Raw genomic sequence first — 27,664 nt, 5'->3', positions numbered from 1 at the left:
CACCCCCTCCAACACTCTATGAAACTTTTTGGTGATTACAAATATGCTAAGTTGAAACATGGTCTGCATTTCTCATTGATGAATGAGGTTAGGCATCTTTTCATATAGTTGAGAGTTTTTTGTATTTCCTTACCAGTGAAATTTCTGTAGAAAAGTTTTGTACAGTTTTATTGGGTTGTTGGTATTTTTCTTGTAAATTTGTCGATTTATATATGTCAAAATTAGTCCTTTCTCTGCAATATGAATTAAAAATATTTCCCCTGGGCCGGGCGCGGTGGCTCAAGCCTGTAATCCCAGCACTTTGGGAGGCCGAGACGGGCGGATCATGAGGTCAGGAGATCGAAACCATCCTGGCTAACACGGTGAAACCCCGTCTCTATTAAGAAATACAAAAAACTAGCCGGGCGAGGTGGCGGGCGCCTGTAGTCCCAGCTACTCGGGAGGCTGAGGCAGGAGAATGGCGTGAACCCGGGAGGCGGAGCTTGCAGTGAGCTGAGATCCGGCCATTGCACTCCAGCCTGGGCGGCAGAGCGAGACTCCGTCTCAAAAAAAAAAAAAAAAAAAAAAAAAAAAAAAAAAAAAAAAAAAAAAAAAAAAAAAAAAAGAAATACAAAAAACTAGCCGGGCGAGGTGGCGGGCGCCTGTAGTCCCAGCTACTCGGGAGGCTGAGGCCGGAGAATGGCGTGAACCCGGGAGGCGGAGCTTGCAGTGAGCTGAGATCCGGCCACTGCACTCCAGCCTGGGCGACAGAGCGAGACTCCGTCTCAAAAAAAAAAAAAAAAAAAAATTTCCCCTGGATTATCATCTATTCTTTAACTTTTGCTTATTTTTTTTTACTATGCATAGTTTTAACATTCTAATATATATATATATATATATATATATTTTTTTTTTTTTTTTTTTTTTTTGAGACAGAGTCTCGCTCTGTCACCCAGGCTGGAGTGCAGTGGCGTGATCTCCGCTCACGGCTAGCTCCGCCTCCTGGGTTCACGCCATTCTCCTGCCTCGGCCTCCCAAGTAGCTGGGACTATAGGCGCCGCCACCACACCTGGCTAATTTTTTGTATTTTTAGTAGAGACGGGGTTTCATCATGTTAGCCAGGATGGTCTCGATCTCCTGACCTCGTGATCTGCCCGCCTCGGCCTCCCAAAGTGCCGGGATTACAGGCCACCACGCCTGGCCAACATTCTAATATATATTTAAGTGTGTGAGTGTTTTCATTTATGCCTTCAGTGTTTTATTACCATACTTTGAGACTTCCAGAACAGCCTGGGCAACAAAGCAAGACCCCGTCACTACAAAAAAATTAAAAAATTAGCTGGGTGTGTTTTTACCTGCCTGTGGTCCTAGCTACTCTGGAGGCAGAGGTGGGAGGATTGCTTGAGCCCAGAAGGTCAAGGCTGCAGTGAGCTGTGATGGCAACACTGCACTCCAACCTGGGTGACAGAGTAAGACTCTGCCTCAAAACAAAACAAAATAAAAAAGCCATCAAAGTTAGCCAGTAGTGGCAGTGGGTGCCTGTAATCCCAGCTACTAGGGAGGCTGAGGTGGGAGGATCACTTAAGCCTGGGGCAGTTGAGGCTGCAGTGAGCCATGATCATGCCACTGCATGCCAGCTTGAGCCACATGGCAAGACCCTGTCTCAGAAATAATAATAATAATAATAATGATAGGACTGAGCATGGTGGCTCACATCTGCAATCCCAGAACTTTGGGAGACTGAGGTGGGCAGATCACCTGAGGTCAGGAGTTCGAGACCAGCCTGGCCAACATGGTGAAACCCCCCAGTCTCTTCTACAAATACAAAAATTAGCCAGGTGTGGTGGCACGCGCCTGTAATCCCAGCTACTTGGGAGGCTGAGGCAGGAGAATAGCTAGAACCTGGGACGCGGAGGCGCCAGTGAGCTGAGACTGCACCATTGCACTCCAGCCTGGGCAACAGAGGGAGACTGTCTCAAAAAAAAGAGAAAAAGAAAAAGAAAAGGAGGAAAGAAGGGAGAGAGAAGGGGAGGGGAGAGGATGGGAGGGGAGGAGAGGGGAGGGGAGAGGAGGGGAGGGGTGGGGAGGGGAGAGGAGGGGAGGGGAGAGGAGGGGAGGGGAGAGGAGGGGAGGGAAAGTTAAAAACAAAAATACAAAAATCAGCCGGACGTGGCAGTGTGTGTCTGTAGTCCCAGCTACTTGGGAGGCTAAGGCAGGAGAATCGCTTGAACACGGGAGGCGGAGGTTGCAGTGAGTCGAGATCCCACCACTGCACTCCAGCCTGGCGACAGAGTGAGACTCCATCTCAAAAAGAAAAACGAAAAAAAAAATTTAAGTTATTCAAAATATAAAGGTTAAAAGTTCCAAGATTTATTTGAATACTTTCATGGTTTTGTATTTGTTTTTTAGACAGAGTCTCCCTCTGTCACCCAGGCTGAAGTGCAGTGGGCGATCTCGGCTCACTGCAACCTCCGTCTCCCGGGTTCAAGCGATTCTCCTGCCTCAGCCTCTAGAGTAGCTGGGATTATAGGCACACGCCACCACGGCCGACTAATTTTTGTATTTTTACAGTGCTGAGATTAAAGGCATGAGCCACTGCGCCCAGCCTAATTATTTTATTTTACAGCATGCTTTTATTTCCAGGAAGAGTCCAGGCTTCTCTTTTCCCAAAAGTTCCAGCAATACTCCTATGTTGTCAAGGTTTATGCTTGAACCAGTCACCACGCCCAGGAAAACAGAATGAGTCTAGAGAGGAATGGTAGGGAAGGAGTGGCTGTCAGCCTCTTCCTAACCATGGAGACTAAGAATAAGGGAGGGTCTCCCGAAAGAAAATGGTAGTGCTGCTGGGCGCGATGGCTCACGCCTGTAAACCCAGCACTTCAGAAGGCCGAGGCTGGCGGATCATGAGGTCAGGAAATCGAGACCAGCCTGATCAACATGGTGAAACCTCGTCTCTACTAAAAATACAAAAAATAGCCGGGCTTGGTGGCAGGCGCCTGTAATCGCGGCTACTCAGAAGGCTGAGGCAGGAGAATCGCTTGAACTCGGGAGGCCGAGGTTGCAGTGAGCCGAGATCGCGCCATCGCACTCCAGACTGGGTGACAGAGCGAGACGCTGTCAAAAAAGAGAAAGAAGAGAAAAGAAAAGAAAAGAAAGAAAATGGTGGTGCTATTACCAGAAATAAAGGATGGATACTGAACTGGCAAAAACAGCAGATATCCACTACGATGGGAGAATCCCAAGACCCAAATCAACTCAGGGAAAAGGCACTGAGCAGTTACCACAGGCCTGACACTCTGCTACCCTTCTCCCCTGACAGATAACTGGATTGTCTCAGTTAATTCTCTCAGCGATCCCATGAGATATTGTTGTGAACTGATCTGAGCCAATCTGTCCCTTTGGTGGGTATCAATAGCATTTCCCCACCGCCTGGTAGAAGTTGCAGATGCAGGAGAATTCTGCTGCACATACGAATATCTACCACAGAAAATTAGCAAGCAGGTTCAAAACGGTTCATGCAGCCTTGATGAAGTCCCTGAACCCTGCAGGAAAAGGTCACCTGAGGCAGACACAGCAATCCCCCAGACACAAACTTGCTACTCACATAAAAAGTATGAGTGTGGCCGGGCGCGGTGTAATCCCAGCACTTTGGAAGGCCGAGGCAGGTGGATCACAAGGTCAGGAGTTCGAGACCAGCCTGGCCAACATGGCGAAACCCCATCTCTGCTAAAAATACAAAATTTAGGAGGGTGCAAGGGCTGGCACTTGTAATCCCAGCTACTCGGGAGGCTGAGGCAGGAGAATCGCTTGAACCAGGGAGGCGGAGGTTGCAGATCGCGCCACTGCACCCCAGCCTGGGCGACAGAACAAGACTCCATCTCAAAAAAAAAAAAAAAAAAATTATGAGTGTGGATGAGGGAACTGAGGCAGAGAGAGGGCAAGTGACCTCCTGATAAGAGAAAAAAACGCACTGGGACCCCGGCAGGCAGTCTGGCTGCAGAGGTTATTCCTATAGTCCTGGCCCTGGGCTAGGGCTCACATAAGCGAGCTGAGATCTGGAAACCAGCAGCATCTAGTTGATGTTTGAAAACAAGAGATGGATGAAGTGACCCGAGGAGTAGTGATCACCAGCACTTTTGGGGCAAGCAGAGGAGACAACCCAGTATTATGTCCCCAGTAACTGACACACTGCAGGTACTCTAAGTATTCATTGAATGAACGTAAAAAGGAACAACCAGAACAGTACAGTAGTAGGCAAACCAGGGGAACCACTGTTTCAAAACTAAGGGAGAAAAAAGTGCAAAAGAGAGGAGTGGGCCAAATGTGGTGGCTCATGCCTGTAATCCTAGCACTTTCGGAGGCCTAGTGGGGAGGATGGCTTGAGCCCAAGAGTTTGGAACCAGCCTGGGCAACACAGTGAGACCCTGTCTCTATAGAAAATGTTAAAACTTAACCAGGTGTGGTGGTGCTCACATATAGTCCCAGCTACTTGGGAGGCTGAGGCAGGAGGATCATCTGAGCCTGGGAGTTCGAGGCTGCAGTGAGCTATGATCCCACCACTGCACACTACACTCTAGCCTGGGCAGCAGAGTAAGACTGTCTAAAAAAAAAAAAAAAAAAAAAAAAAAGGGGGTGGTCAACGTACCATATGCTGAAGAGAGGTCAAACTCAAACTCAAGTCTGAAAAGTGACTCTGGATTTGGGAAGCAGAAGTCATTGGCGATGATCAGTTTCTTGGGGGTGTACTGGTAGATTTTTAACAACCAACTCTCCAAAAACAAATGTATCCATGTATATACATAAGTGTATGATAAATTGTACTGGTATAAAGTATGGATAGCACAAAATTTACAAATAAAAAGGCCAGACGCGGTGGCTCACGCCTGTAATTCCAGCACTTTGGGAGGCTGATCACCTGAGGGCGATCATCAGGGCAGATCACCTGAGGTCAGGAGTTCAAGACCAGGCTGGCCCACATGGTGAAACCCAGTCTCTACTAAAAATACAAAAAATAGCCGGGCATCGTGGCACCTGCCTATAATCCCAGCTACTTGGGAGGCTGAGGCAGGATAATCTCCTGAACCTGGGAGGCAGAGGTTACAGTGAGCCGAGATCGACGGGAGTCCATTTGCACTATCCTACCTCCTAAGTCCCAGTAAGCAACAAATACAACTCACAATTTTCAAAACCAGATAAATTTGGCGAGATCACAAAATAGCGAAATACAAAAACTATTCCCTGCACCGCATGATAACTACATTAACTAAACTTACAATCAACATAACAGAAACGTAAGTGATCGTCAGGAAGAATCAGATAGGAGCAATCAGGGTGTTGCAAGTCCCGATTACGCAGAGACGTTAATCACGTTTCATGCATTCTCCAATCATCATGTTCTCATCTGCCCTCCAAAAGAGGAACAGGTAAGGATTATCCCACCTGACGATATTTCTAAATAGCCGACATTCCGCACTCAGTCAAAAAGATTCCGTTTACAGCTAGGGTGAGTTCACGACGCGTTGGTATGAGTAACCCTACTACTTAGCATCCTTCCAGTTGTATTGCCATATTTGCTTGCACATTTTTAAAAGAATTTTTTCATTCGGCTGCCGAAAAGGAATACATTTCTTTTTCCCAGAATGCTCCGATCATTTACGTGCTGGACGTTCTAACTGTAAGCACTTTCTATTTACATATCTCCGCCCACTCCCTTCCGCCAGACAACTACCGTAATAACCAAAATAGAAGCGATACCAAGTATCTTACGGTCTGCAGAACTAGAAAATAACGTTGCTTCTTTTTTTTTCTTCAGTAGTTTCGCCATCTCAATTGTGCCTTGAAAACTGTATATGTCTTAATCTTACTACAAAACATATTTTATTACAAACCACTAAATACAATGCGGATAATCCCAGACTCAAGACGTAATTATTCCAACACATATCCTCCAGCAGAAGCAGTTTCCGAGGGGAGGACCGAAGCCTATGCCTTCCTTCTTCCAGGAATACGAAGCGGCCCTTGCCCCTGTAGCCTTCGTCCTTAGGTTCCCGTCATGAAGGTGCTCAGAAAGGTTTCTTTTTCAGCCCAAAGACGGTGACGAATAAAGTCATTTCAGTGACAGCTGGAAGGGCACTACCGAGGCAAGTGGTAGATTCAGAAACCCTTTCAATATAAATACCCAAATCTCCAAACCAGAGACCCCACCCCTGAAAGTGTAGGACAGGTGGCATGGGGTAGGGAATGAAAATTCAAAAGACTACAGGATGTTAAGTGGATCTGGTATCTCACACATAGAGGAAAGGGCTGGGTGGGGGAAAAACCCTCAGGTTTAGGGTCAGCCTTCCTCCCTCATTCCCGAATATTGGATGCTACCACACCTGCAGAAGACAAAAATGTACCAATACGTAGTGCACTCCCAACGCTCGAATATGAAGAAGGACAGGGCCACGGATGCACTACAGTGAGCCCCAATGGCTTGGGAAGGCACCAGAGTTAAGGAAAGTCTTTGGATCGACAGAGAGTGAGGGGTCAGAAAAGGCCAAAGGCCAGTGGTGGGGTTGGCATCTGCATTCAGGTTCATCGTTTGCTCCCTCACCATATTGCAAGGGCTAGAGTCAGCATCCCCGACTTCTGAATTTTAGGACAGTCATGTGAGGAGAGACCAGAAGTGACTGCGCAGATGGGATCTCAGGCTACCCTACCCCATATCTAGGGGCCAGCCTGGATCCTTCAGATGAGAGGTAAGAGTAGGCTCTCCTGCTATGCCACACAGGAGTGCTGACAGCGACTTGATATGCGCTGGAATCAGCCTCCAGTGTCCTGGTCCTCCTGGTCCACAATTCTCTGACCCATGTGCCTGGCTTCCGTTGCCTCTTCTGAGTTCCCAATGTGCTTTATATCTTTCGTTTTTTGCCAGAGTCTTGCTCTGTCGCCCAGGCTGGAGTGCAGTGGCACGATCTCAGCTCACTGCAACCTCTGCCTCCTGGGTTCAAGCAATTCTCCTTCCTCAGCCTCCTGAGTAGCTGGGATTACAGGAGTGCACCGCCACGCCCGACTAATTTCTGTATTTTTAGTACAGACAGGGTTTCACTATGTTGGTCAGGCTGGTCTTGAACTCCTGACCTCAGGTGATCCACCTGCCTCGGTCTCCCAAAGTGCTGGCATTACAGGCGTGAGCCATCGCACCCTGCCTGTGCTATCTTTACACACTCCCATAGCACACTGCTTATCACACTGAATTACAGATGTGTATCTACCTCCTCCTCATGGTTAAAAAAAAAAAAAGTGGAGTTTTTATTATTACTATTTATTTTGTAGACACGGGGTCTAACTATGTTGCCTCCTGCGCGGGCCTCCCACAGTGCTGGGATTACAGACGTGAGCCAACGTGCCTGGCCAAAAACTGTATTTTACTCTCATTTCGGAATTTTAAGTGCCTAGTAAACAGCAGGATTTAGCACATGGTTGAAGATCTTTGAACTGGAGAGACTGGCTACAGCAGACACTATTGTGTCAGGTGGCTGAAGGGAGTCCTGATAGAAATGGGTCGTGTGGGAAAGGTGGGCAGGCAGAAAGGATACAGATGAGGCTCTGGGTGCTGTTGAACATGGAGACTCCTGAGAGGAAACCGGCCAGCTCCACTGCAAAGAGGCCCAGGGTGACAGAAAGCGCGGCCACCAGCCTGCAGAGAGGAAGTGGACTGGCCCAGGCCTTTGGACTTCTTCTAAGACCCCTCCACTCCCACCACCTCTTCGTTCTGGCCACCCCGTCCCAAGAGCTCACTGAATGTCCTGCTTGTCATACTCCTCGGGGGTGAACCTGAGAGGCAGGCAGGCCTGAATGTTGCTGTCCTGGGAGCAGGGCAGAGAGGAAGAGAAGTGAAAAAGGGGCAGGCTGCTGGGCAGGCCTAGGGGCGGCGGAACACGAGAAAACCCAAGTGGGTAAGACACTGGGAGAGGGGCAGGGTGGGGCGGGGACGACTCCGAGATGGGAATGGGGGCGGACGGAGGGCAGCCGTGGGTCTTACCCGGGACCAGAATAAGGTGATGACGACCACCAGATGCGCCAGGAGCGTCAGGAAGCGAGAGGGCACAAGCCCTGAGACCCGGCCCATGGCCCTTGGGAACAAGAGCGGCGGTCTCTGAGGCTGGAAGTTCAGAGACTGCGACTCCCGCAAGTCCACCAGCAAGCGGACAAATCTAGACGAACTCCTCCTTTCCGCCAGCTCAGGCACCGCCCAGTTGCCTTGGTAACCGCGTACGCGGGCGTGCTGCCGCGTTCTCGGAAAACCTCGCGAGAGCAGTACATTCTCCATCTGCTGTGGGTCTTTCAGGGCTAACTCAGGTCAGGGGTACCCGAAGGAGCTTCTAACCCAATGGCTGGGTACCCGTTCGCAGCCAGGCCCTTTGTTTCTCAGAGGGTGAGGGGTGGCACAGCCCCGCAGCGCCCGATCTGCCCACGCAGGGCCGACGAACGCAAACCCACCCTGGCCTAGCCTGGGGACACCTCTGCTTCCGCGGTTGCCCACGCCGGGAGCGGCCCCCAGCCCCAGCTACGCTGCCCAGTTGTGGATCACTTGAGATCACTCCCACCGCCACGCCGGGCTGAGGTCCCCGCCATGCCGAAGACTCACATCCGCTCCCCTTCCTCCTCTCCTCATGCCTTTAACTTCCCACCAAGCTGGGCCTGAGAAACAAGGGACCCGAACGTGGAGAGGCCGGTGTTCCTGGACTGCTCGGCAGTTACAGATTGTCACAGAGCCCCTGGTTGTCTGAGGACCCTAGGCCTGAACCTTCCTTGAGGAAGACTGATTTCTCTCAGACTACTTTACTCAGTTTGGTGAAGGATTTGCAGAGTGCAAAAAGTGGTCAGCGTCCTTAAACTAGCGTGGGAAAAAGAGCAAAGCAAGGTGGCTGGAAAGGTGGGAGTGGACGAAGGGAATGGTACAGTCCCTGCGTCTCTGGGAGGCTTGGAGCCTACGGGAAGGGAAACTCAACTTAGATTTCTTTATCTCTTGGAGGTGCTGGACCTCCGACATTGCCCAGCTACAGTCCAGGAAACTCTTATCACCGGCGACGTCATGACCTTTGGGCCTCAGCGCAGGTCCCTGCAGATCTGAAAGTTCTTCTCTAATTGCTCAGTCAAGTCCCATCCTCAAGGAAACTCCCGGCCCATTTCCCAGGAGAACAATATCTTCCTACTTCCCACTCGACATCTCAGTGCCTTTAGCCAGACTAAAGTACAAGCCCAAGAGGCATTTCTCATTCCTTCAACAAATATTTTTATATATTTATTTATTACCTAGTAATAGTATTCTAGTCAGGGAGATCAACAACAGACATGCAAACAAATAAATCCGTAAGATAATAGGTGCTACAAACAGGGATACGCGGGCCAGGCACAGTGGCTCACGCCTGTAATCCCAGCGCTTTGGGAGGCCCAGGAGGGCGGATCATCTGAGGTCAGGAGTTCGAGACAAGCCTGACCAACATGCTGAAACCCCATCTCCACTAAAAATACAAAATTAGCCGGATGTGGTGGCGCGTGCCTGTAATCCCAGCTACTCGATTACTACTACTCGATTAGCTACTAAGGCAATGGAATCGCTTGAACCCGGGAGGTGGAGGTTGCAGTGAGCCGTGCCATTGCACTCCAGCCTCTGCAACAAGAGCACAACTCCGTCTCAAAAAAAAAAAAAAAAAAAGGAAACGCTAGAATTATAATTCTATAAAAGTAGGGCATTTATAATTCTATAAAAATAGGGCATTTATTCTTAAACTTTATTTTAGAAACTTTGACCAGAAATTGACCGGGAGTGGTGGTTCGCGCATATAATCCCCGCACTTTGGGAGACCGAGGCAGGGAGATCACCTGAGGGCAGGAGTTTCAGACCAGCCTGGCCAACATGGTGAAACCCCATCTCTACTGAAAAAAAAAAAAAGCCGGGTATGGTGGCGCGCGCCTGTAATCCCAGCTATTCAGGAGGCTGAGGGAAGGAGAAGAATTGCTTGAACTCGGGAGGCGGAGGTTGCAGTGAGCCAAGATCGTGCCACTGCACTCCCGCCTGGGAAACAGAGCAAGACTTAGTCTCAAAAAAAAAAAAAAGGAAGAAAAAGAAAATGCACTCTGGGACCAGAAGCGAAAGCTCATGCCTGTAATCCCAGCACTTTAGGAGGCCAAGGCGGAAGTATTCCTTGAACCCAAGAGTTTGAAGCCAGTCTGAGCAACATAGTGAGACACCTCTCTCTAATAAAACAATAATAAAGGCCTGGAGTGGTGGCTCACGCCTGTAATCCCAGCACTTTGGGAGGCAGAGGCGGGCAGGTCACCTGAGGTCAGGAGTTTGAGACCAGCGTGACCAACATGGTGAAACCCCGTCTCTATTAAAAATACAAAAAAAAAAAAAATTAGCTGGGCGTGGTGGCATGTGTCTGTATTCCCAGCTACTCGGGAGGCTGAGGCAGGAGAATCATCTGAACCCAGGAGGCGGATGTTACAATGAGCCGAGATCTTGCCACTGCACTCCAACCTGGACGACAGAGCAAGACTACATCTCAAAAAATATATATATGTATTTATATATATATTTATACATATTTATATATTTTAATATATTTAAATATATATTTATAGATATATACACACACACACATATACATTCAGATATATCTTTTTAATGAAGTTTTAGGCTGGGCACAGTGACTCACGCCTGTAATCCCAGCACTTTGGGAAGCCGAAGCGGGTGGATCACCTGAGGTCAGGAGTTCAAGACCAGCCTAGCCAACATGGAGAAACCCCATCTCTATTAAAAATACAAAACTTAGCTGGGCGTCATGGCACACACCTGTAGTCCCAGCTATTTGGGAGGCTGAGGCAAGAGAATCTCTTAAACCCACGAGGTGGAGGTTGCAGTGAGCTGAGATCGCACCACTGTACTCCACCCTGGGTGACAGAGTGAGATTCTGTCTTTAAAAAAAAAAAGTTTTAAACAATAAACATTAATATTTTCTGAGTCTTATATAGTATTATCATTAAGACATGAAATTGAGGAAAAAAAGGAATGATTTATAGGATTGAGAGTCCCTAAAGTGTTGAACTCCTATATATTGAAACTATGTGATGACATTTTCATATAAATCATCTCTTTAAAAGACAGCACAGCCTTTTCTTCATATTGGAGACAATGTAATCACCAAAACTTGCTTTTATTCCCATGAAATAAAAGATTGTGGCCGGGCGCGGTGGCTCAAGCCTGTAATCCCAGCACTTTGGGAGGCCGAGACGGGCGGATCACGAGGTCAGGAGATCGAGACCATCCTGGCTAACACAGTGAAACCCCGTCTCTACTAAAAAATACAAAAAAACTAGCCGGGCGAGGTGGCGGGAGCCTGTAGTCCCAGCTACTCGGGAGGCTGAGGCAGGAGAATGGCGTAAACCCGGGAGGCGGAGCTTGCAGTGAGCCGAGATCCGGCCACTGCGCTCCAGCCTGGGTGACAGAGCAAGACTCTGTCTCAAAAAAAAAAAAAAAAAAAAAAAAAAAGATTGTGATTTTTCTAGACTTTACTGAGGAGTTATTATTATTATGTTTTTATTTTTTATTTTTTATTTTTTATTTTTTGAGACGGAGTCTCGCTCTGTCGCCCAGGCTGGAGTGCAGTGGCCGGATCTCAGCTCACTGCAAGCTCCGCCTCCCGGGTTTACGCCATTCTCCTGCCTCAGCCTCCCGAGTAGCTGGGACCACAGGCGCCGCCACCTCGCCCGGCTAATTTTTTGTGTTTTTAGTAGAGACGGGGTTTCGCCATATTAGCCAGGATGGTCTCGATCTCCTGACCTCGTGATCCGCCCGTCTCGGCCTCCCAAAGTGCTGGGATTACAGGCTTGAGCCACCGCGCCCGGCCTTTTTTTTTTAAAGAGCTTCAACAAAGTGTCTCTCTGTTTCTGTTTTTTTAGACAGGGTCTCACTCTGTCACTCAGGCTGGAGTGCAGTGGTATGATCATGACTACAGTGACCCTCGACCTCCCGGGCTCAGGTGATCCTCCTGTCTCAGCCTCTGGAGTAGCTGGGACTACAGACACGTGCCACCATGCCCAGCTAAGTTTTGTATTTTTAGTAGAGACTGGGTTTCACTGTGTTGGCCAGGATGGTCTCCATCTCTTGGCCTTGTGATCTGCCCGCCTCAGTCTCCAGCACCCAAAGTGCTGGGATTACAGGCGTGAGACACCATGCCCAGCCTTTTTTTTTTTTTTTTTTTTTTTTTTTGAAACGGAGCTTTTACCTTTGTCACCCAGGCTGGAATGCAATGGCATGATCTCGGCTCACTGTAGTTTCCGCCTTGCGGGTTGGGGCGATGCTTCTGCCTCAGCCTCCCTAATAGCTGAGATTACAGGTGCCCACAACCATGCCCAGCTAATTTTTGTATTTTTAGTAGAGACGAGGTTTCACCATGTTGGCCAGGCTGTTCTCAAACTTCTGACTTCTGACTTCAGGTGATCCACCCGCCTTGGCCTCCCAAAGTGCTGGGATTACAGGTGTGAGCCACCATGCCCGGCCGGTTCTTTTCCTAACTGTTGGACCCCGTCAAAGTTCTGAAGATAGTTGCAAACCTCCGTGCTCTCAGGATGGACAAGGAAACCTATCAAGTTTTCTCCTTTGAAATGATCCCCATTGCATTTGATTCCTAAAATGAGTGATAGTAATGACACCTAATTTACAATGAGAGATGAGCTTCCTGTATTCTCCAATGCAGAAATTACAGCATAGCAAGCATTCAAACGTTCTTAGGAGACAGGATAAAAAGACTGAAGGTTCAGCCTAGGCAACATGGCGAAACCCCATCTCTACAAAAAAGTACAAAAAATTAGCCAAACACAGTGGTGCACAACTGTAGTTTCAGCTGCTTGGGAGGCTGAGGTGGGAGGATCACCTGAACCCAGGAAGTAGAGGCTACAGTGAGCCGTGATCACACCACTGCACTACAGCCTGAGCAACAGGAGTGAGACCTGTCTCAAAAAAAAAAAAAAAAAAAAAAAAAAAAGACTGAAGAACTCTTCATGCTTTTCTTCCCTGTCTGTAACTTACATGCATTTTTTACCTAGACCTTCAGAGGTGAGCTCCCTTAGTGAGGGGTTCATCAAATATAAGTGTTCACAGATTAAAGAAGTTGTCATAGGCCAAAAGTGAGGAAAATCCAGGACCTGCTTTTGCAAGGTTTTCCAAGGTCGCTGAATAGAAGGAAGTGAAAGAGTCAGCAAAGTGAAAATCTAGGAAAAGAGCATTTCAGACAGAGGACATGGCAAGTGCAAAGATGGTGAGAACAAGCCAAGTGTGTTTGTTGAACAGTAAGGAAGCCAGCATTTCAGAAGCCTAGTGATGGAAGGGGAATAAAAGATCAGTGTGAGGTTGGTTAGGTAAACAGCAGAGTTCAGATGAAGTCAGGCCTTGCAGCTACAGGGAGGGACATGGTCAGTTCGGTGTTCTAGATCATGACTCTAGTTGCAACATGGATGATGGATTTTAAGCAAATTTTATTTTTATTTATATATATTTTTTCATTTATTTGTCTTTGTTTTAAGCAGATTTTAAACAGAACGCTAATGAAGAAGCCATATAATTATCTGTGGCTTATAATTCATCCAGAAGAGACAGGATGAGGCTTGGACCAAGTAGGTGGAGGGTATCAAAAGATATTTAGAAGATAAAGGAAGTTTGGACTTGGCGCTGTGGGTGAGTGGGGAAAAGGGAGGGTCAGGATGACTGTTAGATTATGGGGGCTCTGACAGCTGGAGGTTTGGGACATTCTGCTTATAATAGGCCTTCTGGGCTGGGCGCAGTGGCTCACACCTGTATTCCTAGCACTTTGGGAGACTGAGGCAGCCGGATCACGAGGTCAAGAGATCAAGACCATCCTGGCCAAAATGGTGAAACCCCATCTCTACTAAAAATACAAAAATTACCCGGGCGTGGTGGTGCGCGCCTGTAGTCCCAGCTACCCAGTTACTCCGGAGGCTGAGGCAGGAGAATTGCTTGAACCCGGGAGCTGGAGGTTGCTGGGAGCCGAGATGGCACCACTGAACTCCAGCCTGGTGACACAGCAAGACTCTGTCTCAAAAAAATATATAAAAAATTAAAAAAATAGGCCTTCTGCATAGAGGACTTACTATATAAGTAACAACAGGGTAGTCACATTTCATGTCCTGAATTGATAAACAGTGAGTAGCCTGTCCTGTCATTTTCCATGACCTTGATTCACAGAAGCCTGCCCTACAGAGATGCTATTTCTAGCCTGCTCACAAAACTGATATTTAGAGCCAGCCAGTGGCCATAGGAGGTACTGCTGGTGATGAGGTGTCCCCCAAGTGACTACTCACTCCAAGACTGGGACCTGCAAGTACTAAGATTTGAACTCTTAATAAAAGGAGTTAAAAATTGTTTTTTTATCATGGACAAATTCAAACATGAAAAAATAAGGAAAATACCCCGGTGCGGTGGCTCACGCCTGTAATCCCAGGACTTTGGGAGGCTGAGGTGGGCGGATCATGAGGTCAGGAGTTTGAGACCAGCCTGGCCAACATGGTGAAACCCAGTCTCTACTAAAAATACAAATATTAGCTGCGTGGTGGCAGGTGCCTGTAATCCCAGCTACTCAGGAGGCTGAGGCAGGAGAATCATTTGAACCTGAGAGGCGGAGGTTTCAGTGAGCTGAGATGGTGCCATTGCACTCCAGCCTGGGTGACAGGGCAAGACTCCTTCAAAAAGAGGGGAGGGGAGGGGGAAAGGGGAGGGAGGACGGAGGGGGAGGGGAGATAATGAACCCCTCTATTCTGCTTCAACAATTATCAATACATGACCAACCTTGTTTCAGGTATACCCTCCCTTATAGCCCACACCTGGTTATTTTGAAGCACATCCTAGACATTATCAAACAGTTCAAATTGCCCAAATGTCTCCTACATACTTTTTTCTTTTACAGTTTGTTTGAATCTGGGTCCAAATAAAGTCCACACACTGCACCTGGTTGTCACGTCTCTATTCATCTTGAGTCCTGCCTCCTCCCTACCCCCTCACCTCCCTTCTTCTTTTCTTTTCTTGCAATTTATCAGTTGAAGTCATAGAGCCATTTCTGGGCCTTATTCTTGTGATGTCATTTAACACGTTCCTCCATGCCTTGTATGTCCTGTAAACTGGTTCTTAGATCCAGTGGTTGGTTAGTGTCATGTTCAGTTTTCTGGTAAAAATACATCATGAGTGGCAGTTTGTCCTTCCCATTCCATTGCATCAGGACGCCTGCTTTTCCCTCTTTTTCTGGTGTTAAGGCTGAACATTGGGTTCAGGTGTAGTCAGACTAGGTAACAATTATAAAATTCCCCATCAGTTTTTCACCTGATGGTTTAGTTGATCATCACTGCCTAGCTCCATTATTTCATTAGGAGTTGCAAAATTAAGATGTCCTAATTCTACCATTCTGCAGTAAGAACTTGCTGTCATCAATTTGTTTACCATGAGATACAGGTCATACAGGAAAGGCAGGATAAATGTGTGGGTTTTTTCTTATTATTTACTAGTTTTCAGAAAAATGAATTGATTCTCTAGCATCTTGCAAAAGTAGTTGTTTTTAATATCATTGTGAACTTGGACATTTTAACATCTTTTGTGTATTTCAATCCATTGCAGTTATTTTTTGATGTTCAAATTGTCCCAATTTTGGTCAGTGGGAGCTTCTTCTGGTTGGTGCCCAAACTTTTGTTTTGTTTTGTTTTTTGTTGTTGTTGAGATAGAGTTTCATTCTTGTTACTCAGGCTGGAGTGCAATGGCGCCATCTCTGCTAACCACAACCTCCGCCTCCCAGGTTCAAGCGATTCTCCTGCCTCAGGCTCCTGAGTAGCTGAAATTACAGGCATGCGCCACCACACCCGGCTAATTTTGTATTTTTAGTAGAAACGGGGTTTCTCCATGTTGATCATGGCTGGTTCGAACCCCGAACGTCCTGATCCGCCCGCCTCGGCCTCCCAAAGTGCTGGGATTACAGGCATGAGCCAGCGGGCCAGTCTCCTCCTCTTCCTCCTCCAGACAGAGCGAGACTCCATCTCAAAAAACAAACAAACAAACAAACAAAACAAACAAACAAAAAAACCACAATTCTCTGACTATTTGGGAGGCAGGGAAATTAGAGAGGAGTCCGCTACAATAATCCAGCAAGAGAGGCTGAGGGGTTGTCAGTGGGATGGGGAAGGACGATTGACAGGGGGATAATTGAGGAAATAGAATTGACAGGATGTGGTGACTGGAAGTAAGACGGAAGGGGGAGGGAAGAATCAAGGATGCATCCTCCAGCCTGGGCCTGGCCACTCTCTGGGAGTGCAGAAAGACGGGAAGGAAGTATGGCAGGGTCAAGTGAAGGTATCAGGAGGCACTACACATCAGAGTCCAGAGGTGGGAGCCAGATTCAGGAGTCCTCAGCACGCAGGAAATAGCTGAATCCGTGCAACATGTGTAGCATGAGGAGAGAAAACCTTACCCGAGGAAAACCAGGATTTACAGGGAGAACAGAAAAAGGAGACTGGAAATGGGCGAGGTGGCTCAAGCCTGTAATCCCAGCACTTTGGGAGACCAAGGCGGGTGGATCATCTGAGGTCAGGAGTTCAAGACTAGTCTCTCCAACTTGGTGAAACCCCGTCTCTACTAAAAAAAAAAAAAAAAAAAAAAAAAAAAAGAAAGAAAAAAAAATTAAACTAGCCGGCACCACACCTGTAATCCCAGCTAGCTACTCGGAAAAGCGGCGAGCCAAGAATGCGCCGTAGCACTCCAGCCTGGGCGACAGACTGAGACTCCGTTTCAAAAAAATTTTAAAAAGAAAAAGAGACTGGAGCGGGGAGCCATTTAGGAAGGGCCAGCAAACTAGTGTCAAGACAACCATGGGAAATGAGGCTCATGGAGAAGACGTTGCCTGGAGTCAGTTAAGGTCAGGCCTGAGAATGCCTGTGGGCGTTGACATCTCTGTGGTCCCTGATAACTTTCGAAAGAGCCACTGTGTAGAAATTTGGCTTGGATGGGAAGGAATGAGATACAGGCATGACCTCTTGTGGCATCTCAGCCTGTTGAACTCCTTTCATTGTTCAAGAAACATAGGCGGGCGAGGTGGTTCACGCCTGTAATCCCAGCACTTTGCGGGGCTGAGGCGGGCGGAACATGAGGTCAGGAGTTGAAGACCGGCCTGGCCAACATGGTGAAACCCTGTCTCCACTAAAAATACAAAAATTATAGCCGGGCGCGGTGGCGGGCGCCTGTAATCCTAGCTACTTGGGAGGCTGAGGCAGAGTTGCTTGAATCCGGGAAGCGGAGGTTGCAGTGAGCCGAGGTCGCGCCGCTGCACTCCAGCCTGGACGACAGAGAAAGACTCCGTCGCAGAAGGAAGGAAGGAAGGGAGAAAGAGAGGGAGGGTGGGAAAGAAAGGGAGGAAGGGAGGGAGGAGGGGAGGAAGGGAGGGAGGGAGGGAAGGGAGAGAAGGAAGGAGAGAGAAAGAAGAGAGAGAGAGAGAAAAAACAATTGAGACCTCTTTCAGCTCCATCGCAGAAAGAAAGAAAGAGAAAGAAGGAAAAGAAAGAAAAGAAAAAACAATTGGGGCCTCTTTCAGCTCCAGGTGTCTCCCTTCAGAAGTTCCCAATTTTGTCTCACCCGGGGAGCTTAAAAAAAATGCGGATGTTGGCCGGGCATGGTGGCTCACGTCTGTAATCCCAGCACTATGGGAGGCCGAGCCAGGGGATCACCTGACATCGGGAGTTCGAGACCAGCCTGACCAACATGGAGAAACCCCGTCTCTACTAAAAATACAAAATTAGCCGGGCGTGGTGGTGCATGCCTGTAATCCCAGCTACTCGCGAGACTGAGGCAGGAGAATCCCTTGAACCTGGGAGGCGGAGGTTGCGGTGAGCCTAGATTGCGCCATTGCACTCCAGCCTGGGAAACAAGAGCGAAATTCCGTCTCAAAAAAAAAAAAAAAAAAAAAAAGAAATACTGATGTTTGTGGTGGTCAAAATTAGAACAGAGATTGCCTCTGGGAAGGGAGTGGGGATCCGTAGAGAAGGGACATGTAAGAACCTTGAGCAAGGGAAATGTCCTATATGTTTTTAAAGAGTTGTGATTTGCGCAGGTGTATGTATTTGTCAAAACTCATAAAATTATAGACAATATTTATGTGCCCTTAAACAGCTGAAATACCGATATTTTTCAAAAGTTTTACATCTCGATGCCAGAGCTCTTCCCTGGACCGTTTAAATCAGAACCTCCGAACCCGGGGGTTGTGCATGGGTACATTCAAAGGCTCCGCAGACGATTGTAAAAGTGCAGCAGGGGAGGAGACGCGCTGCTGGGGGAGCAAGTCTCTCACCCCTTCAGGTGCCCTAGGCTCTGGCACTGCTCCATCACTTTCCTTCTGGTTCAAATCCTTCCATCTGTTTCTAGGCAGGTCGACCCGGGCTGGGCTGTAAGTAGCTCGGGACTCTCTATCTGGGCGTTGGCAGGACGCTGGGGGCCAGGAGGTGACAGACCGCTGAGCCTGGATTCCATAGTCACTGCCCTGGGGTGCCACCCGCCCGACTTGCCCTACAGGGCCGCTCGGCGAGCGCAGATACGATCCCGCAGCTGTTCTGAGGGACAGGAAAGCCCTAGGTGCCCATTCATGCCTCGATCAATGACCCCGGCCTCCTGGGGGCACAGTGGTCATGGGGAGAACTGAGCTGCCGAATGGCCGGCCGACCTCGTGGCGCAACGGTAGCGCGTCTGACTCCAGATCAGAAGGTTGCGTGTTCAAATCACGTCGGGGTCAGCGAATGCTTTTCTTCTACTTTTATTAACTCCCCTTAATTTAAACTACGGTCGAGCTTCAGCGTTCAGGTCATTGAAGAACCAATATCCTCTTGGGTCCTGAAGGGGAGGGGTTTCTGGCACGAATTTCCGAGGCCACCCCGTCTGGGCAGCCCAACCTTCTCGCGGGGGTTTTTGCGATGGATCCGGGTACCATAATACTGGGCGGATAACGCGCCTCCTCAGGACAGGAGCAGTTCTAGACCTCTCAGCAGAAGGAGGAGGTTCGGACGATCACGCATGGGAGAAATCGGTCTACGATCTGTGAGTCCTCTTTCCAGTGCTGAGCTGGTTCCTTCAAAATGTGCAGCCTTCGCGACAGAGGCGAACCCCGCTTGCGGGAAGTTCAGGTCCCAGAGATGTGAGATGCGGAGGGCTGTCTGTACACCGTGAGCTATCCGAAGACGAGGTGGCCGAGTGGTTAAGGCGATGGACTGCTAATCCATTGTGCTCTGCACGCGTGGGTTCGAATCCCATCCTCGTCGGCTATGGAAGCCCTGTGGTCTCAGCTCAAGTTTTGTAATACCAAACTAGGATTTCTATTGTTACTCCGAGTCACTCCATTCGGTTTTCGTGTCTTTCCCAGCTGCTTCCATCCTTTCCGCATTTTCCAAGGCGGCCGACTTTTTGTGACATTTTTGTATTCATGCTCTGCAATTGAGCTGACCTGGCCAAGGAAATAAGATCCCAGGCGCCCTTCCGGCGGCGCCGTGGCTTAGTTGGTTAAAGCGCCTGTCTAGTAAACAGGAGATCCTGGGTTCGAATCCCAGCGGTGCCTAAGTGTTTCCCCACGCTTTTGCCAACATTAAACATTGCGAGGAGAGTTGCAGAGCCTCATAACTTCCAGCCTGTATGGTTTATTCACATAATCATCTGTCTTCTCTCGGTGCATCTGCAACACGCTGTTGGGAATTTTGCTCTTCGTGCACAGTGTACTTGCACCTCGACCTGCAACTACCCCAGTCGCATCATCTGTACTTGCCAGTACTGTGACTTGTTACTCGTCTAGGTGCTCAGTTTTTGTATTCTGTTTTCATTTCTGACAAAGAAGTCACACAACTAAAGGTTTATCACGAGAGGACTGAACAGTATTGTAACTAAATAATTTTATTTCAAGCGGTTCTTCACAGCTGGCCGGTTAGCTCAGTTGGTTAGAGCGTGGTGCTAATAACGCCAAGGTCGCGGGTTCGATCCCCGTACGGGCCATAGTTGAAACTTTTCAAAAGCGGCATTCCGCACTGTTTTAGAGCCAAACAACATCACTGGTGAAAACCAGCGAAACATTTCCAATCCCAGAAGAGGAAGTGTTTTGGAGCACATTCTAAATGTGGTTGTGTCTTGAGAGGAAGGGATTGAGAGAAACCCGGGTTGTTTCATGATCTATGCTTCTGCATCTTAATGGCCATAATATATGGCTCCTGAACTTACTGTATGAATTGTAAACAAAAGGCTTTGGGACTAATTTGTCTCAAACCACGTGACACTGATCTGCAGAGTGTGGGAATGGTCAGGAATGGAGCTGACAAGTGTTCCCAGTCTTCCTCCAGAGGTAAGATGTCCGTCCAATCCACCCAGTCCCTGCCTATTCATCAGGACCTGAGAAGACAATTTCTTCCCCTTCTCTTCTAGAGCACTTTGTTTTTACGTTTCTGTGGTTACTGGATCTCTGGGCCCCTGTGAGTGATGATCTGTGTCCTCACATTTCCCCTCAGACCAGATGCTTGAGAGCAGGAACCATATCCTTCCCCACGGAGCCTGAGACACCCCCACCCCCACCCCACTTCCAGCACCAGCCCCAAGGGAGCTGCGTGAACAACACCGACCCTCATTCCCATTGCTTTGGCTTATTAATCACTGCAACCCCACACAGACTCAGCCTCAGCCTTCGCAGCAGCAGCACTTTAATTCCACAAAATCTCAGAAAGCCAAAACTGATGAGAACACTCCACAACAGGTGGGCTTCAAAACCAGCAACATTCTACCTGAACCCTGAGAGCAGTGAGACGCCTCCCACCTCACCCACCTCCGCCGTGCAACCCATTCCTCCTAGCTGCACCCCGGTTCTGGCTGGGGAAGTGGTATGGTAGAGGGCCAGAGGGCAGAAGCAGAAGGCTATCCATCCGCAGGGGTGCATCCTTGCCTGCGGTGTGTTTGGCCAAGGACGGCTCAAGCTCCCACAGCCCCTGGCACCTGAGATGTGGCCACTGAAGTCAGGATAGCCACAGTGGGGGCTGGGGCTTCCTCTGTCCCTTTCTCCTGATTATATGTGGGAGTCACGTCCTCACCTTGAAGCAGACCTAAAGCCCTGTGTTCCCAGGGCTGGTGCTCTAGCTAGGGAGGAGAGTTGGGAAGAACAGGGTAGCTACAGATGGCCAACTGTATAAAAGCAGAGCAACATCCCTTCCCACCAGGAAAGCCGTTACAACTTCCCCATATACACCAGCCTAAGGCCCAGCGAGTGGGCGCGGGCCAGCTGAACGCATCTGGAAGAGCCTCCAACACACAGGCTTCCCCTCAGTGGGCACTTCCCACCAGGACTCCCTGAAGAGTCCTTAGGGTCCTGCTGGGCCCTGCCCTGGCCAGGCCCGGCCTCTCCTGTCCTCCTGGTCACTTGCACAGGGCCTCCAACACCTCCAGAGTACGTCGGATATCCCGGACTTGGCGAGCCAGCCCCTGAACCGGCTGCAGAGCCCGCTCCAGCTCCTCGCAGCGCGCCAGCAGGGTGTACATGCCCTTGATGCTCATGTCCACGGCTTCACCTAAGGAGTCCACAGCGTCGCGGTAGGTCTGGATGCAGCCCACGCTGAGCGCCGTCAGCTCCTGCACCGCGCCACCCAGACCGCGAAGCAGACGGTCCACCCGGCCTCCCAGCTCCCGACTCAACCGCTCCAGATCCCGCAGCACCTCGGGGTCGATGGGGGGAATGGCTGGTGTGGGTGTGGGTGCAGGCGCTGGGCAGGGCCGCGCAGGGGCAGAAGGCGGGGGTGGAGGGGCGCCGCTCAGACGGATCTTGAGTTGCAGGTTGTTGGCGACAAAGTGGGTGAGGTCGCCGTGGCGGCTCACTGTGCCCTCGAGCTCCAGGGGACTGGAGATGGTGGCGCGGCGTCCGCCGCCGGCGCCGGACTCGGCACTCCCTGAGGACCCGGCGCCACCGCACGCCTCGCTCAGCCCGTCCAGGCTGCGGCTGTCCTGAAGGCGGCTGGAGAACGAGCGGCTGGCTCTGCCGCCCGCGGCCGCCTCCTCGTCGTTGTCCTCTTCCTCCTGCTGCTCAACATCCATCCCGCCGCCTGGTCCCCCTCGACGGCAGTCCCTCCCGGAGGCGGGCTTGCCCTCGGGCGGCGCTGGGTCCTTGTGCTGGAAGGACGGGGACGGTTCGTGCTCTGCACCCGGCGCCCCACTGAGGCTCCCGGCCCCAGACGGCGTCCCTTGAGGGCCGGGCTCTTTCTCGAGAGCCTCCCGTTCCGGCCGGTGGACGACGCCGCAGCTTGACGTCTTCGGGGACGTCCTGGGGTGGCGGTTCGCGCCCCCAACGTTCTCGGCCTCTTCCTCCCCGGACACCCGGAGGCCTGAGGGCGGCTCAGAGGACGTTCGGCCCGGTCCGCCGCCGAAGATTGCGGCCTGCTGTTCCGCTACAGCCAGAAGGTCCGTCTCGGGCCCGGGCCGCCCCCGAGACGACTCCATACTGCAGGTGGGGGCCGCAACCGAGGAATTGGTTCGCCCCGGCTCCGGAGGCGGTGGCTGCGCCTTTAAGGGGCGTTGGTAGAGGCGCGCCGATTGGCAGCGGCTGACAATGGTAAGGACAGGAAAAGCATTTTGATTGGTCGTGGCGACCAGGAAGTCCCGGAAGAAGAGCTGTTACTGCACAGCGGAACACACGTGAACGCCGTATGGGTGGAGAGAAGGAGATGACAGCTGCTCCCGTCACCCCGCCCTTTCTGAAAGCTGATGGGCCAGATCTTAAAGACCAAGGTCCTCAAATTTCTGAGTCCCGCGGGGTGGGGCTTAGATTTTTTCTGCCTGCAATTGTACCCCCCCCACAGTGATTGCTTAGCAAAAACACCAAGTGGGGAGCCCACTTGGGGTTCCTAGAGAGGTTCTTAGGATGGAAATGACATATCCTGCTTGGACCATCGGGGTTGAACCTACTTAACTAAGAAGGAGGAAACCAGAAGTCCAGCATGAGCGTGAATGGTTTGCTCTATCTTTCTTGGTTAACAGACCTAACCATTGAACTGCTCAGAGCGATCCATTGTGGTCAAGGCAGCGGCCTCTGGACTTTCCTATGCTTTTGCCACTCTTGTTCTGTGTCTCTTGCCCCTTTCACATTGAGGGGTCTCGCCCCTTGGAAGATGGCGTGTGATTTTGCCACGAGGTAAAATATTCAACAAATGAAATGATCACAAATTTTGATATGTACTATACAGGAAATAAAGTGTTATGATTGAGAATATAACTGAAGGCCGGGCGCGGTGGCTCAAGCCTGTAATCCCAGCACTTTGGGAGGCCGAGGCGGGCGGATCACGAGGTCAGGAGATCGAGACCATCCTGGCTAACACGGTGAAACCCCGTCTCTACTAAAAATACAAAAAACTAGCCGGGCGCGGTGGCGGGCGCCTGTAGTCCCAGCTACTCGGGAGGCTGAGGCAGGAGAATGGCGTAAACCCGGGAGGCGGAGCTTGCAGTGAGCTGAGATCCGGCCACTGCACTCCAGCCTGGGTGACAGAGCAAGACTCCGTCTCAAAAAAAAAAAAAAAAAAAAAAAAAAAAAAGAGAATATAACTGAGGCCGGGCGCGGTGGCTCAAGCCTGTAATCCCAGCAGTTTGGGAGGCCAAGACGGGCAGATCACGAGGTCAGAAGATCGAGACCATCCTGGCTAACACGGTGAAACCCCGTCTCTACTAAAAAATACAAAAATCTAGCCGGGCGAGGTGGCGGGCGCCTGTAGTCCCAGCTACTTGGGAGGCTGAGGCAGGAGAATGGCGTGAACCCGGGAGGCGGAGCTTGCAGTGAGCTGAGATCCGGCCACTGCACTTCAGCCTGGGCGACAGAGCGAGACTCCGTCTCAAAACAAACAAACAAAAAAAAAAGCAAACAAAAAAAAAGAGAATATAACTGAGTAGGCACTAGTTTAGATAAGGGGTCAGGAAAAGACCTCTTCGGTGGGACTTTTAACTAAAAAGAACCAAAAAGACCCAGCCACCCTCCAGGCAGAGGGAAGAAAACTTGAGCTACCTCTCAGAGACAAAGAAGTCTTGACGTATTCAAGAAACTGAGATGAGAGGGCAGGAGACATTGGGACTAAAACAAAATCCGCAAGGTAAGGGGAAGGATTTCGAGCTAAGGAACTGAACAGGCAGCAGGGGCCACGTCAGGCAGGGGGCCTTGCAGTTCCTGTTGGGGAATGGAGATTTCCTCTAAATGCAATGGTGCAGCAGACATTGGAAAGGTTGTAAATTGCAACACGTAGCCAAAGCCCAGAGACATCAGTATTTTTATTTATTTATTTATTTGTTTGTTTAGAGACGGAGTCTCACTCTGTCACCCAGGCTGCAGTGCAGTGGCGCGATCTTGGCTCACTGCAACCTCCGCCTCCTGGGTTCAAGCGATTCTCCTACCTCAGCCTCCCAGGTAGCTGGGATTACAAGCGCCCGCCACCACGCCCGACTAATTTTTGTATTTTTAGTAGAGACGGGGTTTCACCATGTTGGCCAGGCTGGTCTTAAACTCCTGACCTCAAGTGATCCACCCGCCTCGGCCTCCCAAAGTGCTAGGATGATAGGCGTAAGCCACCGTGCCTGACCAGACATCCGTATTTAATAAAAACAGTTTGCTAACTCTCCTTAGCTGACAAAGGATGTGGTTGTTTTTTTCCATTTGGATAGAGAGATGTCTTGAGGCAGTGTCATGCCAACATTCAGAAGTGCAGCTCCCCAGAACTTCCCAGCACTACTATCCCCAGGTGCCTGCCAGGGTCCTAGCCAGCCAACCCTAATGATAGTAGCTCACTGTTTCACTACGCCTGAGGAGTCCACAGTTGTCAGCTGTCTGTATCTTATAGTCGCCTGCAGCTTGACAAAACCCGTCATTCCTTTGCTCTAAAAAAACAACAACCACCACCACAACCTGAAAAGCTCATATATTGGGCTGGGTAGGTAGATATTCTTTAGAAGATGGGAGGCCTTCCCTTGAGAATGGGAAACTGAGCACAGGAAGAGAGTGATGTGATGGGATTCATGTTTAGGGATTATAGGCTGTTGTAGAAAATGTTTGCAAGGGAGACGGTAGACCAGTGAGGAGGTGGTTCCAAGTACCAGGTGATAGTAGCTCAGTCTAGCATGATGTGGATGGATGCATTCTAGATGTACCTTGAAGTTGTTGTTTTTGTTTTTTGTGTTTTTTTTTTTTTTTTGAGACGGAGTCTTGCTATCTTGTCCAGGCTGGAGTACAGTGGCACAATCTTGGCTCACTGCAACTTCCGCCTCCCAGGTTCAAGCATTCTCCTGCCTCAGCCTCCTGAGTAGCTGGGATTACAGGCGCGTGCCACCACGCCCAGCTAATTTTGTATTTTTAGTAGAGACCGGGTTTCACTATGTTGATCAGGCTGGTCTCGAACTCCTGACCTCATGATCCACCCGCCTCGGCCTCCCAAAGTGCTAGGATTACAGGCGTGAGCCTGTATCTTGCAGTTTTTAGCGGACAAATGGGCTACCCACCCTCTGTCGGTGTAGGGGAAGCTCCTCACTCCCCAACTCTCCATTCCCTGAGTTGGTGCAATGACAGCCAGGGACAGGCACGTGACCCAAAGCTGGCCAATTAGAGTACTTCATCCTTCTGACTGCAGATTGGCGCAGGGAAGAGCACATGACCCAAGGTATGACCAGTAAAAATCCTCCAGTGTTGGTTGGTTGTTTCTATCTTTGTGGACAGTGTGAGACGCCTTTCTGTTCTCTTGAGAACTCAAGCTGGGTATCAGTTTTTCCATCTTTCATGTCCAGGAGATAACTGTCTGTAGAAGGAAAGAATGAGGCTGATAAGGAAGAGAACCAGAGACGAAAGATGAAGAGGCATGAATTCTGAGAGCGTTTGAAATCCCGTGCCAGCCTGAAGATAGCCCCACCTTTATCCTTCCTGTGATTTGGTTCCTTGCCCCACCCCTATCGCACCACCTCCCCGGCAAAACCTTGTTTTTTCCTACGGTGACTTCTGTCTCAGTAAATGGCAACTCCATCTTCCCAGTGACTAAGGCCAAAAACCCTGGAGTTGTACTTGACTCCTCTTTTTGTCATAATCTATGCCCAATCCTTTAGGAAATCTTGTTGGTTCTGCTCGAAAATACATCCAGAATCTGACCACTTCTCATCCTTACCATTGTTTCTGCCCTGGTCCAAACCACCATCATTTTTGGCCTGGGTAAATGAAGTTGCTTCCCAAATGGCCTCACTTCTTCTACCCTCACCTCTCTACAGTCTATTCTCAATAGAGAACCAGAATGATCCTTTAAAAATGTAAATCAGCGGCCGGGCGCAGTGGCTCATGCCTGTTATCCCAGCACTTTGGGAGGCCGAGGCGGGCGGATCACGAGGTCAGGAGATCGAGACCATCCTGGCGAACACGGTGAAACCCCATCTCTACTAAAAATACAAAAAAAAAAAAAAAAAAAAAAAAAAAAAAATTAGCCGAGCGTGGTGGCGGGCGGCTGTAGTCCCAGCTTCTCAGGAGGCTGAGGCAGGAGAGTGGCGTGAACCCGGGAGGCGACGGAGCTTGTAGTGAGCGGAGATCGCGCCACTGCACTCCAGCCTGAGAAACAGAGCAATACTCCGTCTCAAAAAAAAAAAAAAAAAAAAAAAAAATTAGCGGCCGGGCGCAGTGGCTCACGCCTGTAATCCCGACACTTTGGGAGGCCGAGGTGGGTGGATCACGAGGTCAGGAGATCGAGACCATCCTGGCCAACATGGTGAAACCCCGTCTCTACCAAAAATACAAAAACATTAGCCGGGTTTGGTGGCGGGCGCCTGTAATCCCAACTACTCTGGAGGCCGAGGCAGGAGAATAACTTGAACCCGGGAGGCGGAGGTTGCAGTGAGCCAAGATTGTGCCACTGCACTCCAACCTTGCAACAGAGCGAGACTCCGTCTCAAAAAAAAAAAAAAAAAAAAAAAACCCCCGTTTGGTTCTGCTCTTTCTCAGAGAAGAGGGGAGATCATGAGTGTAGGAGCTGTGGGGAGCTTTGGTGTTTTGGGGAGTAGAAAAGCCGATCTATTGGGGATGCTTTGTAGTGTTAGAGTAGGTAGTTAGACATGAGGGCAGGAAAGAGGGCCTCCCCGTATGTTGGGCATTTGTCAAGTCATGGTCGAGCGATTAGAAATCTGTCCCTCTTACATAACGAGCAGGACAAGAGAAGAACCCCAGAGCTGTCTGGTTCTCATCGAGTGAAGGACAGGCGGGCATACAACTAACTATCCGTCTGAGATAATAAATGGCCATCGCTGGCGCTGGGAATGAGAGGAGTCTTGCAACAGAGAAAACACCTGGAGTTAGCAAGTCATCACCCCTATAATGTTTTAAGCCTGTGCAGTAAGGTTTTAAGCATGTGCAGTGAAAAGGCAAAATGGTTGAATTTGATCAGCATCTAACCTTCCTGTGGGGGCGCTGGACCAGAAAGGGAGAATTGACCCTAAAGAGCATGCCCTGGACTTCGGTAAACACACTGCGCATGCGGTCTCTTCCTAATGCCGGCAGGCCACTGCGCCTGCGACAATTAAACCACAGCCGGCTCAGAGGAAGAACAAAAGGAGACAGAGCGTTCCGGAAAAGGTAGAGGGTGT

General features: G+C 49.8%; 3 protein-coding genes and 5 non-coding genes across 10 annotated transcripts in view; 5 read left to right on the top strand and 3 right to left on the bottom strand.

Moving 5' to 3' along the window:
- The window catches only part of RANGRF (RAN guanine nucleotide release factor), a 267,398-nt gene that overhangs the window by 159,118 nt on the left and 80,616 nt on the right, over positions 1–27,664 (top strand). The gene's annotated exons all lie outside the window — the stretch shown is intronic.
- On the bottom strand, positions 5,124–8,220 carry TMEM107 (transmembrane protein 107). 3 transcript variants are annotated; one of them, XM_050765541.1, is made up of 5 exons: positions 8,006–8,220; positions 7,762–7,829; positions 7,560–7,660; positions 6,357–6,453; positions 5,124–6,111 (listed from the first exon to the last, which is right to left on the bottom strand). In XM_050765541.1, exons 1-5 carry the CDS (start codon positions 8,090–8,092, stop codon positions 6,042–6,044), a joined length of 423 nt encoding a protein of 140 aa, XP_050621498.1. In that variant the 5' UTR covers positions 8,093–8,220; the 3' UTR covers positions 5,124–6,041. The 3 variants fall into 3 exon arrangements, with proteins under 3 accessions (XP_050621498.1, XP_050621499.1, XP_050621497.1); XM_050765542.1 differs by having other exon boundaries at positions 6,378–6,453; XM_050765540.1 differs by lacking the exons at positions 5,124–6,111; positions 6,357–6,453 and having other exon boundaries at positions 7,322–7,689.
- Positions 5,291–5,425, bottom strand: LOC126940024 (U8 small nucleolar RNA). Its single transcript, XR_007720550.1, has one exon. It is a non-coding gene; the product is annotated as a U8 small nucleolar RNA (small nucleolar RNA).
- On the top strand, positions 18,729–18,800 carry TRNAW-CCA (transfer RNA tryptophan (anticodon CCA)). The gene has a single exon. It is a non-coding gene; the product is annotated as a tRNA-Trp (tRNA).
- TRNAS-GCU (transfer RNA serine (anticodon GCU)) lies at positions 19,242–19,323 on the top strand. Its single transcript has one exon. It is a non-coding gene; the product is annotated as a tRNA-Ser (tRNA).
- TRNAT-AGU (transfer RNA threonine (anticodon AGU)) lies at positions 19,543–19,616 on the top strand. The gene has a single exon. It is a non-coding gene; the product is annotated as a tRNA-Thr (tRNA).
- TRNAI-AAU (transfer RNA isoleucine (anticodon AAU)) lies at positions 19,971–20,044 on the top strand. Its single transcript has one exon. It is a non-coding gene; the product is annotated as a tRNA-Ile (tRNA).
- BORCS6 (BLOC-1 related complex subunit 6) lies at positions 20,723–22,620 on the bottom strand. The gene has a single exon (XM_050765373.1). The coding sequence runs from the start codon at positions 22,517–22,519 to the stop codon at positions 21,446–21,448; it is 1,074 nt and encodes a 357-aa protein (XP_050621330.1). The 5' UTR covers positions 22,520–22,620; the 3' UTR covers positions 20,723–21,445.

Source organism: Macaca thibetana, chromosome 16 (genome assembly GCF_024542745.1).
Source record: "Macaca thibetana thibetana isolate TM-01 chromosome 16, ASM2454274v1, whole genome shotgun sequence".
Taxonomy (NCBI): domain Eukaryota; kingdom Metazoa; phylum Chordata; class Mammalia; order Primates; family Cercopithecidae; genus Macaca; species Macaca thibetana.
This window is presented reverse-complemented; position numbering and strand designations above follow the sequence as displayed.